General features: G+C 40.8%; 1 protein-coding gene across 5 annotated transcripts in view; it reads right to left on the bottom strand.

Annotated features, from left to right (window-relative positions):
• The window catches only part of ROR1 (receptor tyrosine kinase like orphan receptor 1), a 401,514-nt gene that overhangs the window by 23,718 nt on the left and 363,458 nt on the right, over nt 1-14,338 (bottom strand). For 2 of the 5 annotated variants that reach the window (XM_068540038.1, XM_068540039.1), the window contains exons 5-7: nt 14,022-14,149; nt 11,596-11,913; nt 10,084-10,329 (exon numbers count right to left, since the gene is read on the bottom strand). In XM_068540038.1, coding sequence (XP_068396139.1) covers nt 10,084-10,329; nt 11,596-11,913; nt 14,022-14,149 — 692 coding nt within the window. The other 3 variants (XM_068540040.1, XM_068540043.1, XM_068540041.1) reach the window with 3 other exon arrangements.

Raw genomic sequence — 14,338 nt, 5'->3', positions numbered from 1 at the left:
ATTAAGTTAGGGGCAGTAACTCATTTGTGAGCACTTGAGAAAAAACCTTAGCAACTAGAATCCACATGAGTTCACTAAAAGTTTCTTTAAATCTCAGAGCCTCAGTTTTCTCCTCTATAAAAGGAAAGAATTGCGCTAAACTTTTCTTTTTAATCAAAAAAAAATTTAATTATGGTAAAAAACACATAACAAAATTTACCATCCTAACCATTTTTTTTTTTTTTAATTAATTTGGTTGTGCTGGGTCTTAGTTGCGGCAGGCAGGCTCCTTAGTTGTGGCATGCATGTGGGATCTAGTTCCCTGACCAGGGATCGAACCCAGGCCTCCTGCACTGGGAGTGCGGAGTCCCAACCCCTGCGCCACCAGGGAAGTCCCCTAACCATTTTTAAGTGTACATTTCAGTAGTGTGAAGTATAGTCACACTGTTGTACAGAAGATCTCCAGAACTTTTTCATTTTGCAAAACTGAAACTCCATACTCATTGAACAACAACTCTCCATTTCCCCCTCCCCCAAGACCCTCGCAACCACCATTCTACTTTTTGTTTCTAGGAATTGGACTACTTTAGATACCTCATATAAGTGGAATCATATAGTATTCGTCTTTTTGTTGGCTTGTTTCACTCAGTATAATCTCCTCAAGGTTCATCCATGTTGTTGCATGTGACAAGACTTCCTTCTTTTTTAAGGCTGAATAATGCTCCATTGTATGTGTACACCACATTTTTTTAATCCATTCGTCCACTGGTGGGCATTTGGCTTGCTTCCTACTCTCGGCTATTGTGAATAATGCTGCAATGAATGTGGGTGTGCAAATATCTTTTTGAGATCCTGCTTTCAATTCTTTTAGATGTATACCCAGAAGTGGGATTGCTGGATCATACGGTAATTCTATTTTTTACTTTTTGAGAAATATCCATACTGTTTTCTATAGTAGCTACAACATTTTGCCTTCCTACCTAAAGTGCAAAATGGTTCTAATTTCTCCACATCTTTGCTAACATTTGCTATATTCTATTTTTTGATAGTGGCCATCTTCATGGGTATGAGGTGAGATCTTATTGTAGCTCTGATTTGCATTTCTTTAATTACTTTAATCTTTATAAGTGATGTTGAGCATATGCTTATATGCTTGTCCATTTGTATATCATCTTTGGAGGAATGTCTATTTAAGTCCTTTGCCCACTTTTTATTTGAGCTAATTTTTTAAGCTCCAAAATCCAATAGGTTTTATAAAATTAAATGTCTTTCATCTCTGATAGGATTATTTTGGAGTGGTAGACCAAGCACAGTTAAACTTTAGCAAAGCATTTGATCAGGTGATGCATGATATCCTTATGGACAAAAGATGGAGGGCTAGATAATAATATCAATAGATGGTTTTGTACTTCACCACATGGCTGTACCCTAACAGTGTTAATCAGCAAAACAACATCAAATTATAGAAGGCTATCCTTGAGAGAACCTGCCTGTTCAACACTGTCATCAACTACTTGATGGTGATGTGCTTATCAAACTTGAAAATGGCCTGAACCTAGGAAAGATACCTAATTGACTATAGAAATAAAATTTTAGAGATTCATACACAACAGGCTAAAATAATGACCCTTAAACCAACAGTTGAAATTTTACAAATAAATATGATAGCTTGGAGTTAAGTTAAAGACCTTGCTTAGAGAAGTCGATGATTCAGCAAATCTACTAAATAATTTTTGAGGTAACCAAATTAAAGACAAACGAACAGACAAAAGAAGACTAGTAAGTTTTAGTGAAGACTTGAAGGCTCAGTTGGACCCAACAACAGCATGATGAAATTGCTCAAAAATTTTTCATAGATGGCGTTATAGCAACGAAATACCCTTCATTGGCAGGACTGAGTCATGGTCGAGAACATCATGGTCCTCTTCTGGTCGGTTCTGGTTAAAAGACATCAAAAGTTTTCTACTCTAAGAGTCATGTTTTTAAGAAGGACTTTGAAGGAGCAAGAAACATCCAGAGGAGGAGGAGGAGGAGGATGGGTAAGGAAAGGCAGGAAGAGCTACATGCTCTTTAGACCAAAGAAAAAAATCGAATGAAGGATGCAATAGATGTCTTCAAATTTGGATGAGAAATGACACAAGAGGTTAAAAACCAGATCTAGTAAATACACTTGTTCCTTACTAGGCTTTCCCCCCCGCCCACAGTTTGAATTCGTGGCTCAAATTTAAAAAAAAAATTCAGGAGATTTCACATACGAGTTTTAGTTTCTGGCATACAAAGGCAGATTTTGAGCGGGGGGAACCACCCCATAATCATTTTGGTGTAGAGAGATATCCCTGTCTCTGGAGGTCTCTGGCATGTTCAAGCAGAGGCTGGTTGACTTCTACGTTCCTCTCAAGATTCTCTGATTTTATAAACTGAGTTGACTGACATACCTTATTCAGACCCCTACTGAACTTTGGACTCTCTTACGAAGCAATTGATTTAAAGCCAGTGATGAATATTTTCCCTGAGTGTCCTCAGCTCACCAGATCCAGTCTTAGTCCTTTTTTATCCAGCTCTGTGCTGAGGCTGACCTCTATGTACAGGAGTAATGGACTCTGGCTTCCAGTTAGGTCCAGCTGATAGGAGGCATTGGTATGATAAGAAGAACCCCAGGGCAAGAAAAGAGAGTAGGGCTGGTGTGTTCTGCATCCCTCCACCAAAGGCCACAGCACACACTGGACAGCCCTCTCTTCAGCCTCAGCTGTACTCTATGGGGAGGGGTAACCGATCATTCCCTTGACTCTCCAGGCCTAGAATGGTAATGCTTCCCACTCCTGCTAGCCCCAGGTCCTGTACCTCATTGGTTTACCCCAACTCTGCCAACACCTTTAAAAACAATCTCTTTATAAAATTCTTAGTCTATTTGCCTGTGCCTTTTGTTTCCTGCCAGAATCTTGACTGATGCAAAGCCAATAACAACAATCATTGTGGTGTTATAGCAGAATTCTGTCACCAAAAGTCCAAAATGACGAGGAGCACTTCCTATTGGCATGGTAGTGGGCCCAAAGAGTTAAGGGCTTCCAAAAGCTTATTGCTAGAGTAGCTGACACACTGGGTAAATGACTCAATGCATACTGGGGACAATAAAAAAACTTTTGAGAGAAAATTATTTCATGGTGTAAAATGTTTATGGAACATGACTCAGTTATAAGTTTTCGGTAACTATTGTTCTTTACTTTGTCGAAAATATATAAAGACTGGAGACCAAAGTACATCTTGAAAATCTCTGTAGCACAAAAATAACTCTTCCGGAAAACTTCAGACTATACAAAGCAGTACTCTATTCCTTCCTCCTACCTCCTTCCCCCTCCCCACCATCCAATTCACTGTAATGTTCAATTTTGGTTTGAAGAAATGGCTGAAAGACAAATTGCCTTACAACAGGTCTTCTGTGAAATATGGGAGAAGGCTGCTGACACAGTGAGTTAAAAACTGCAATGTTCGCAATCTGGAAAACATCTGCCTTGCCCCAAACTGTAAACCACCACGTTGGAGAAAATGGTTTGTGACAAAGCAGAACCCAGGGCGGGTGTTTGTAAGGTTATGGGACAAGTCAGGGCTATTCAGGCACAGAACTGGGCAACGTGCCCTTTGGCAAACCGTTGCAAGGCAAGGACTTAAAAGGAAATACAAAAGCAACAGGCCAGGTACGAAAACTCCAAATTGAGCCAAATGGTTCACTACTTTCTTATCAATGGGTACTCTTCAGTGAAGCTGGTTTAGGTGTAAAAACAACACAGTAAGTCCCCTACATACGAACATGTTCCGTTCTGAGAGCACGTTCGTAAGTCCAATTTGTACATAAGTCCAACAAAGTTAGCTTAGGTACCCAACTAACACAATCGGCTATATAGTACTGTATTGTAATAGGTTTATAATACTTTTCACACAAATAACATATTAAAAACAAACACAGAAAATAAAGAAAACATTTTTAATCTTACAGTACCTTGAAAAGTACAGTAGTACAGTTCAACAGCTGGCATCCAGGGGCTGGCATCGAGTGAACAGGCAAGAAGAGTTACTGACTGGAGGAGGGAGAGGAGGTGGGAGATGGTAGAGCTGAAGGATCGTCAGCAATAGGAGACGGAGGGCAAGCTGCAATTTCACTCACGCCTGACGCTGATGGAACGCGAGTTTGCATCTTTGAAAGTTCGCAACCTGAAGGTTCGTATGTAAGGGACTTACTCTACTGCTGTTTGGAAGTTCTGGTTGTTTGGTAGATGGAGAAACCTTTAATTAGAGGTGAATCAGACATGCTGGCCTGGCTAGTGGAAGAACTGTGGCTCAGGACTTATCTAGAGTGAAATAAAGGGCCAAGGTTTGAATATGAAAACATGAACGTAATCAAGGTTCCGCCTCCCCATACAATTCAAGAAAGAAACAAATAGGGGATCTCAATTAGTTGGGGAGACAGACAGAATATAAGTTATGTGGTAGAATACGGACAAGGGCAAATGGTTAGGTCATTGCAAAAGGAGCTCCCAAAGAAACAGACATTTTCCACAGTTCTCCACTCAGGGCTGTGCAGAAAAGCAATGATAAGGGCTACAGTGAAGCTGTGAAGCTGGGAGGTGTGCCTAGGTGCCAGCTGGAAGGAACATAGGCAAATGTTTCTTTTTCGACTTTGTTTCCACCCAGCCCACAGTATTTGGCTTGGAAGGTGGCCACGGTGACTAGAGGTGAGAGCGTAGTGAATGAAGGTTTGCAGGCAGGATCTCACAGAAGATGGCCAAAGGACTGGGGACCTGGGGCTGCCAGGAAGGGAGGAGATCTAGGACTTAATGGGAAAAGGACAAACGCTGTGAGGCCCGGGTGGAGCTGCCGGGGGACCTAGTCCCGATCAGGCTGAGGCTAAGTAGAGCACCCTGGGGTCTCAGAGAAGATGTCTTGTGTCTGGGGGCTCCGTTCCTGCATCTGTACAGCTTCAGATAAGAAAATCAAAGACCTAGAGAGCTCATAAGGATCAAAGGGAAGAGGAAAATTATAAAGGAATGTTTATTCCTCTGAATAAGCTAGAATGTGTCCTTTAAGTAGCTGTAGCATGGTGGACAGAGGCTGGACCTTGAGTCCTGTGGATCTGATCTTGGCTTTAGTAAAAATAACATCGTCTCAGCTTCTCCATCAGTGAAATGGAGGAGATACCTTTAACCTGTGGTTATTATGAGGGTTAACTCAGCACATTTTATTGAGCGTCAGCTAAGTCATAGGCCAGATGCCGCTGTAAAGAACTTAGCACAGTGTTCAACCAACAGCAGACGTCACGGCACAAACAGAAAAGCACATAACAGCACACATTAACGCTGGGAACTGTAAGACAGTGCTTAATGTGATTTGCATTTTTTTCATCCGATTCTTCCACTAGATTGTAAGCTACACGAGGGCGTGGCTTGTTAGCAAAATCTAAAGTGCAGTAGAAGTTCAACACATATTGGTTTCAGTAAGTGAATGAATGAATAATAACCATTCTAATTGCTGGATGCCTGGGATAGGAAAGAAAAGACAGGGAAGGTGAGAGGTCATGTCTGGCTCAAACTATCTTTCGTTCTTTCGCTTTTCCCAGGCACTGCCTGGGCACACGCATACAGCCCTAGCTGAGCCAATTCCCAGAATTCACAGCAGACATATTTGGTTGTGTTTAATTTTATGTTCTGTCTTAGAGTAAAAGTTCACAGATAAAACAATCTGGGGCAAACTGTTCTCAAGTGCCTTTATTCTAGAAAGTACAACAAATGCTCACATTCTGCATTTAATTAGGTCTATACTTCTTTTAGCCTTACTTAGTTGAAATGAAAACAAAAGATATCAGTAGGAAAATGAGAAACCCCGTGGAGATTTTGAAACCTCCTTAACTTTGACTTAACAAAGAATGCAGGAACATTCCCATGAGACTCCATCCCATTTGAGAGGAAGGAGGAAAAGAACTCATTTCAGATATGCCCCACAGCTTACACCTCATTATAAGATGCAGACTTATTCTCAGTATCTCTATCAATCTATTTATCATCTATCTATTTATCATCTATCTATCCATCCATCTACCTACCTACCTACCTACCTATTTGTATACATAAACACACAAATACTCACACACATATATAAATCATAGAATTTACAAGACTGGCTATAGCTCTGAGTCCTGGGTCTACTTCTTATTAACCATGTGGCCTTGGACAAGTTATTTAACCTAAGTCTCATTTTTCTCTTCTTGGGTAGAATAAAACTCAACTCATACAGTTATAGAACTATTATATATGAGACAATGCATAAAAAACTCTTTGCATAGTGGCTTTTTGTAAGCACTCAGTAAATGTTAACTGTTGTTTAATATTGTTATTCTATAGTCTAAATTGTATAATTTATACAGTATATGCAATATGCTATATTCTATGGTCTAAATTGTATAATTCTTTTTCAGTCTCAGGGTTCCCCAAACCTGGCACTACCGGCGTTCTGGGCTGGATAATTCTTCGTGAGGGCTGTTCCGTGCACTCTGGGATGTTTACCAGCATCCCTGGCCTCTACACAATAGATGTCAGTAGCCTCCCCCAACCCCACCCAGCTGCGATGACCAAAGTATCTCTAGATATTGCCAAATGCACCCTGGAAGGCAAAACTGTCCCGGTTTGAGAACAATTGGTAGAGAACAAACAGCAGTGAGTGGCCCTAGGGAACCTGGGCCTGAACCAGAAACCTGGTTTCTGTTAACTAATTTGTGTTCTTGGGTCAGTCCTACTGCTTCCCTGGGCCTTGGTTGTCCCATATGTTAAAGTAGGGCAGGAAATTCCTGCTTTATCTTTTATGATTTTTGTAAGGATGAAATGAGAAAAAAAAATCAAATGCTCTAACGAAATGTTATAAAAGTAGGATTCTAGTATGATTATTTTGTTAGAGGTGGGCTATCAAGGGGCAGTTACAAGAAGCCTTGCCTTGGAGCAACAGCTGATGCCGACCTGCTCTCTGCTTTATTTCATACCCTGGGGAGCCGCTGGCCTCTCAGCCAGCTTCTTATTCATCACATGTCAAGGATTCCCTGTTCCTTTAATGGATGTATTTGTGGCTTGGCCTGAAGAATTCAAAAGGAACTGTTTTCTTTCCAAATGAAATGAAAATGTCTTTTTAAAAAAGTTTTATTGTAAGTGGTGAAAACTGGCTTGTTATCTGCAGATTTAACTTTCATCTAAATTTATCTCTCATATGACTAGAATTAACCAGTCCTCAGAATTATGCAGATTGATATTCAAAAAGAAATATCTTAGGGTTTCCAACATCACTGTACTGATTAATACTATAATAATATACTGAGCAATACTATGATGGAATTCTTCATCAGCAAGGGAACATGTTTAGATGTCATATCATGTTATGGGACTCAGTATACTGAGATCCAGAGGTTGAGCCTATTGTCACTCTTTTATTTATTTCTGAAAAATCTTTAAATGGGAAACAGCAGAGTGTCTGGGGAAAGAGCGCAAGCTTTGAGTTTGGTCAGAGCTATGTGCAAATAGATGAGGGTTCAAGGTCCAATCCCATGAGTTGTCTCATTTAGACTAGTCCTTTAACCCTTCTGAACCTTAGTGGGATATGTTAATAACATCTATCCCATAGCGTGGTGATGAGTTTTAAATGGAGATGAAGATGTAAAGCACAAAGCACCGTGCAGGCACATGGTAGGTGATATAGGTGGTCATTCTTTCTGTGTCCACAGTCTGAAAGACTGTTCAAGGGTTTCTTTCATCTTTTGGAGAGTGTGTTTGGTCTGACTGCTTTAGGAACACCGTTGAAATGGAAAGCAATACGTTTTTTAGGTATCATTTCAAATCTTGACTTAAACTAATTGTAATAAAGCTTGAATCCGATTATCAACAAATCTTCCAGTTTATGAGCAAATTATCTCCCTACTTCTTTATTTTTATTTTATTTTTAAAAATTGTATTCAAGCATAGTTGATTTACAATGTTGTGTTAATTTCTGCTCTATAGCAAAGTGACTCAGATATACATATATTGGTATACATTCTTTTTCATAGGGTATTGAATATAGTTCCCTGTGCTACAGAGTAGGACCTTGTTGTTTATCCAACCCTATGTATACTAGTTTGCATCTGCTAATCCCAAACTCCCAATTCTTCCCTCCCCTATCCCCCTCCCCCCTGGTAACCACAAGTCTGTTCTCTATGTCTGATTATCTCCCTACTTCTGATGAGGATTATAGTTGGAAATTAAGGGTCAGAAGTCACCTAAAGGACAACGGTGTTCACCCAGAGTCGAGTAAACAATGTGTTTCTTCCTTAAAATAATTCATTTGGGTTCCTTAAGGACACACATCAGTCTCCTGAGACAGCACAGTGGAGTAGCAGGAAGATGAGTTCGGAGTCAGACAGACTAGCGGGGTGACTCTGTTGCTCTCTGAGCCTCTGTTTCTTCCTTGGCAGCACAGGGTTAAGAATACCTGTCACAACGTGAGGGTATTCTTAACCCTCTTAACCCCCTTATTATAAATAAAGCCTCTGAAACTCTAAGAATGATGCCTGCCACATGGGAAATACTCAGTAAGTATTGCTTTTATCCCTGGCTCTCTTGCAAATCTTCACACCTACCTGGTGTAGGAGAAGGGATGGGGCAACTAAGTAAATGATTATAAATCTACATTTTATTTTATTCCTTTCCTATTAACGTTGAATATAGCATGTGGGAAAAGTCATAAATTTTAAGTGCAAACCATTTAAAAAATACAGGATAATTTGCTTTGATGTTTCCAATGGTGGCTCTGGAAGAGTTAACTTCATAATTTGTTCTTTATGCTGCATATGAAGGCATTTTAAAGCCCAGCAACACAAAAAGGGTCTGCTTACCTCTTTCTCAAACTGAGTATGATTAACCATCTATAAAACCATTTTGCAGGAAAAGATACCGTGGTAACAGGTAACATTTAAGAATGAAACTGTAGTATAATAGTTTCCTAAATTTTTATCACTAAGGGTTCTTTTAATATTTTTATTACTTTTTCCTAATGACCTCTGTAGTATGTTTTAGCTTCCTCTTCTTTACTCCACAGCATTTGTGCTAACTTCTACCGTATCACACAGACTGCATTGCGAGTGTAACATGAATCATATTTTCTTCCTTTTTCACCCTCCCTACTCCATAGTGGGCTCAAACAGTATTTGCTAAACTGAGAGCAAGCATTCCTCTATATGTGAAGACTACATACTAATTATAATAAATTCCTCTTTATATAATGACTATATAATAATTACACTAGAAAATATTTATTAAACATTTATTAACTTCCAGATATCGTAGAGTTTTCCAGTTATCAACTCATTTTATTCTCTCAATAAACCCTGGATGTATATCATTATTAGCTCCATTTTACCGGTGTGGCTTTCCTGTGACATCCTGACTCTCCCACTGTGCCTGGGAAACTCAGGTGACATTATCAATAGAACTAGGATCAGGAAGATGAATCAGTTCCAAAATAGACTGGAACTCCAGGTATCAGCAGCATTTGCATTCTCTTTCTCCTACCTTCCAAACAATTTCTAGAAAAAGGAACAAACTGATTCAGAAATTTCATTTTCTTTCTATACTTCTGCAGCATAAAAGGATGAGACAAAGGACACAGTTTATCCACAGGTTGCCTTGGATCACTGAGTAATGGCTATAGATTCATCCTCCCTTGTGGGTGTTCTCTTTCTGCTTCCAATACACCTGTTGTGCTAAAAAAGGTACACTTGGACCCGGACCATCGTGGGTAACACCTTTCACTACATGAATGATGGTGATAAGCTGTACTTCTGGAGAGACGGTGCCTGTTATACTCACTAACACAATAGCTGCAGGGATAAAAGCAGTTTCCTCCTTGAGAGTGTGCTTTGGTACCCTAAAACGTGTTTTATGTCAAAGCAGCAAGGTTTATCTATCCTAGAAACAGTGTGAGATCAAACAAACACTATCAATCTCCTTTGCCCCCTTACACGATTCTCCTAAGGGAAGGGGCATGGAGTGGGGATCTTTTAAAGTGACTGAATCCTTTAAAGGCAAGGACGGTATTTACCACATGCTGGGATGTCGCACAGGTCAGACTTATAGTTTTCATCCAAGGTGAAGCACCAGGGAGCTTCCTTCTGATTCCCTGGGTTGCGGCAGTAGGAGTGCCCTCCATTCAGCTCTGGGAAGCGGAGGGCGGTGAAGGTGTGTGTGTGTGGGTACTGGGAGTTCCACGGCTGGCACTGGCGCCCTGATTTGGTCACACTGACGGTTCCCCGGTAGTCCACGCCTGTGCTGTTATAGCACTTGTGATCTGAAATACACAGAAGAAGAGCCCAAACTGTGAGAGAGAAGCAGAGGAGGTGCTGGAGCTCCCGGCCAGCAGTTTCTGGAGGGAGGACGTGCGATTACCCTCACAGCCGAGGCTTCCCTGATGGGATACAGAGCGGGCCTTGCAGTGACATTCCTGGGAGGATTTACAGCTTATGCTTCAGGAAGAAAACCAGTCCTCCACAAGTATTTTTGATATTGAACACAGAAAAGAATCAGAACTGGGGCGGGACCTGGGGGCACAGGAGTCATTTCCTAGTGAATGGTGCAGGGACTGTTTTTTCCATTTCTGCACATGAGTCCTGTAATAAAGAATCTAGTTCTCAGAAAATGTTAGTCAGCAGCAGTGCACTATGGGTTTCTGACAGGGGTTAGGGCCATTGCCATGCCAATGCACATGGGAAATGCACAGAAAAACAGTCTTTTGTTTCATGGGGGTGAGAGGAAGGAGGATGGAGGTAAGCCTCCATATACATATTTTTTAAATTATGGCACAATACACAGATCATACAATTTACCATTAGTGCATTTAGAACATTCAAAATACTGTGCAACCTTCACCTCTATCTCATCCTAGAACACTTATATTATCCCCCAAAGAAACTCTATGCTTCTTAAGCAGTCACTGCCCACTCTCCCCTTCCCCCTGCCCCTGGCAACCATTAATCTGCTTTCTGTCTTTATGGAGTTGTCTACTCTGGATATTTTATATAAATGGACTCATACAATGGTGTCTGGCTTCCTTCTATGACAGTATTTTCAAGGTTCATGCCATGTTATAGCATGTAACAGGATTTTACTCCTTTTCATGGATGAATAATATTTCATTATGTGGATATACCACAATGTACTTATCTACTCACCTACTGATGGACATTTGGGCTGTTTCCACCTTTTAGCTGTGGTGAATAGAGCTGTTATGAACCTTTCTGTACAAGTTTTTGTTTGAACACCTGTTTTCAATTCTTTTGGGTATATACCCAGTTGTGGCATTGCTGGGACATATGGCAATTCTATTTTTAAGTTATTAAGGAGCCAGAAACCATATTTTAAAATTATCATCGTCATGCAACTTCTTGAAGATAGGCACTGCATCTAAGCCACCGCTGAATGCTCAGCCCCACACAGTATTTGGCCCATTGGAAGGTAATCTGACTATCAACACGAATCATTACTAGGGATCAAGATCCAGTTTTCATGGGGTTGCTGGCCCCCGAGGCAGCACAGAAGGTCAGGGGCTACCACTTACTTTTATTTATAGGATCCGCCATGGGAATTCCAATCCGGATACAATTTGCAGCTTCGGGGCTCTCTGGCTGGGGGAGATCTTCACAGTTTGGCAGTTTCAGCCTCATCAGAATCATGGGATTTGATCTCGCAAAAATGTATTCTGTTTGACACAGGACATTTTCCAGGATTTCACATTCATCGCGACACAAGTCCCGGGGCTTTGGGACAGATGAGGCTTCATCACAGTATGGGAAGGCGTAGTGGCACAGGGAAGGAATGGCGAACTGAGAACACTTATCAGACAAGTGACTGGAGGTGCCGATCATGGTGAAGGCAGCTGGAAAACAAACAGAATTATTAACTCCCAGGGGCAGGGTTTATCTCCCCTGGTTATCTAGTCAACAGATATCAGATGTAAACACACATTGGAAAGAATCTGCTGTGCTCAAACAGACAAGGCCAAGAGAAGGAGATTCATTTCAGATGTCTAAGCAGCTTACTTTCACTGGCTTGAAAAAAATAATTTTGACTACAAAGTTAAAAAAACAGGATTAAGTTACATATGTACCGTTTCCTAATAAAAAGAATTAATTAGGTTAAAGTACAATATATTTTTCATTTTTACTACAAAGCAACAGAACTTTGTGCTTCATCCGGTACTTTTTATTAGTTTTGTGAGGCTTCTAAAACATTTGACAGCTGCAGGGCAGAGCTTGCTTTATGCAGTGACTGAGCCTGATCACAGGATTTAGTTCTGTGTCTTGCCTCTGAGCTGCTGGATGACTTTGGGTGACTTGCTTAATTTCTTTGTGGCTTGAATACTTTCTATTCCATCTTCTGAAAATGAGGCAACTCATTTGGAAGTTCTCGAAGAGTACAACTCAGTTGTTCCAGTGTGTATTATAGAATATTAGTGGTCACTTAGCCTAACCTCTTATCCCTGTACAAAAAGAGCACTAGCCTTTGCACACCTCTACTGACAAGGAGTTTATACTCACAAGGCAGCCTAAGAGGTTGTTAGTACACTGTTTCCCAAAGTATGTTCCTCAGAACATTAATTCTGTAGAATGTTAAAAGTGTTTGAGAAGTTGGGGTTCCATAACCAAACAAGTTTGGGAAATGCTGTGTTAAAAAAGTTAAATGGATTTAAAAAAAAATGTTAATACTTTCCAGTAAGCTGATGTCCATTGAAAATGTCCAAGAGAGGATTAATATAATTGGGTGACCAAAAATTTATATCAGAACTCCTATTTATTTTTGTGAATACTTAGTAAAAAGTATGTTCAAATGTTCTTTTACTAGGTTGAAATGTTTCTTCAATAGCTTCTCCCCATCAGTCCTGCTTCTGCTCTGGAATTTCACAGAGTCTTTCCTCTTGAAAGCCTGAGGCCTTTCGCAATTGGCAAATACATCTTCCTACAGTTGCTTCTTCGGGTTAAATAGCTTCCCTGGCCCTCTCTTAGCTCCTTCGAAGTCCTCACGGGACATAGTTTCTGGACTGTTGGCTGTTCTGCGTGCCTGCCTTGGGTTTGTTCTTGCCTCTCTTAAATCCTAGAGTTGCCAGATAAACTACATAGGACCCAGTTACATGTGAATTTTAGATAAACATTTGGGACATACTCATACTAAAAAATTATCAAATGTAACTGGGTGTCTTGTATTTTTCAGTGCTGAAGCTGGCAACCTTATTAGAATTTCAGAAAGGCCATTTTAATGTGTTGCAAGGGTACAGGGCACAGAGGCATAATAACTACACTAATGGGAGAGGCACAGGCGGCTGCAACCACCAGAACTAGGTGTACGAAATCGTGCAAGGTGGCCGACACGACGTACCTCACGTGTGCTAGGTAGTGCTTCACTATTAGATTTCCATTAAAAAGATACTTTCAATTCAGAAAAGTGAAGGGTAAAATAGAGAAAGCTAGAGCAGGAAGAGACCTATGATCATCTTGCCTCCTCACTCACTTCACAGGTAAAGAAAGAGATTTTCATGCAGAGTAAGAGACTATCCCCAAAGTCACAGTAATGGCAATATTGGGATTAGCATCCAGAATTCTGGACTCTAAATTCATCCGCTTTCAGTCCACACAATGTTGCTTCCAAACAGTAAGCTCTGTGAGGGCAGAAACGTACCTGGCTTACTCCCCACAGCATCACATCCCCAGTGCCCAGCCCAGGTCCTGGTATGCCAAAGGCACCCAATAATATTTATGGAGTGTTTGAATGAATGTGAGACTTCTCAAAACCTCCTTTTCCTCTAAGGGCAAACTTCAATAAATTATTCTAATGTAAATTTCCGAGTAGAGATTGCATCTCCTGTTTCTTTATGGCCCTGCTCCTAACCCCTATGCTTAGCCTAATCCTTTGTCAAGAGAAGAGCTCAATAAAACTCCTGGCGAGAAAAATTGTTATGCAAGGTATAAATATAATTTCATTGCTACCTACCTGTGATTTGATTTTCTATTTCCCCTTGCATATGCAGAGACTCCATATAGACAGTGCGGTTGCCAATAAATCTTGCACATGCAATCCCTCTGTACGGCTGACAGAATCCATCTTCTTCATACTCATCTCTAAAAACAGAGCACAGACATTAGAGGGTGCAGTACACACTTGCAGTTGGCTCTGACTGCGCGATGCCCCAGACAGTCACTAGGGGGCGCAGTGGGGCACAGTATTCTAAAGACTGGGCTTTTTCCTCAGTTCCATCCATCGTTTAAAACATCTGTTGGTCACGTCGGTCAAGTTTCCTTCACCCCCAG

This window comes from Eschrichtius robustus, chromosome 3, assembly GCF_028021215.1.
Source record: "Eschrichtius robustus isolate mEscRob2 chromosome 3, mEscRob2.pri, whole genome shotgun sequence".
In the NCBI taxonomy this organism is placed as follows: Eukaryota; Metazoa; Chordata; class Mammalia; order Artiodactyla; family Eschrichtiidae; genus Eschrichtius; species Eschrichtius robustus.
The sequence above is the reverse complement of the archived record's forward strand: the minus strand, read 5'-3'. Positions and strand labels throughout refer to the sequence as shown.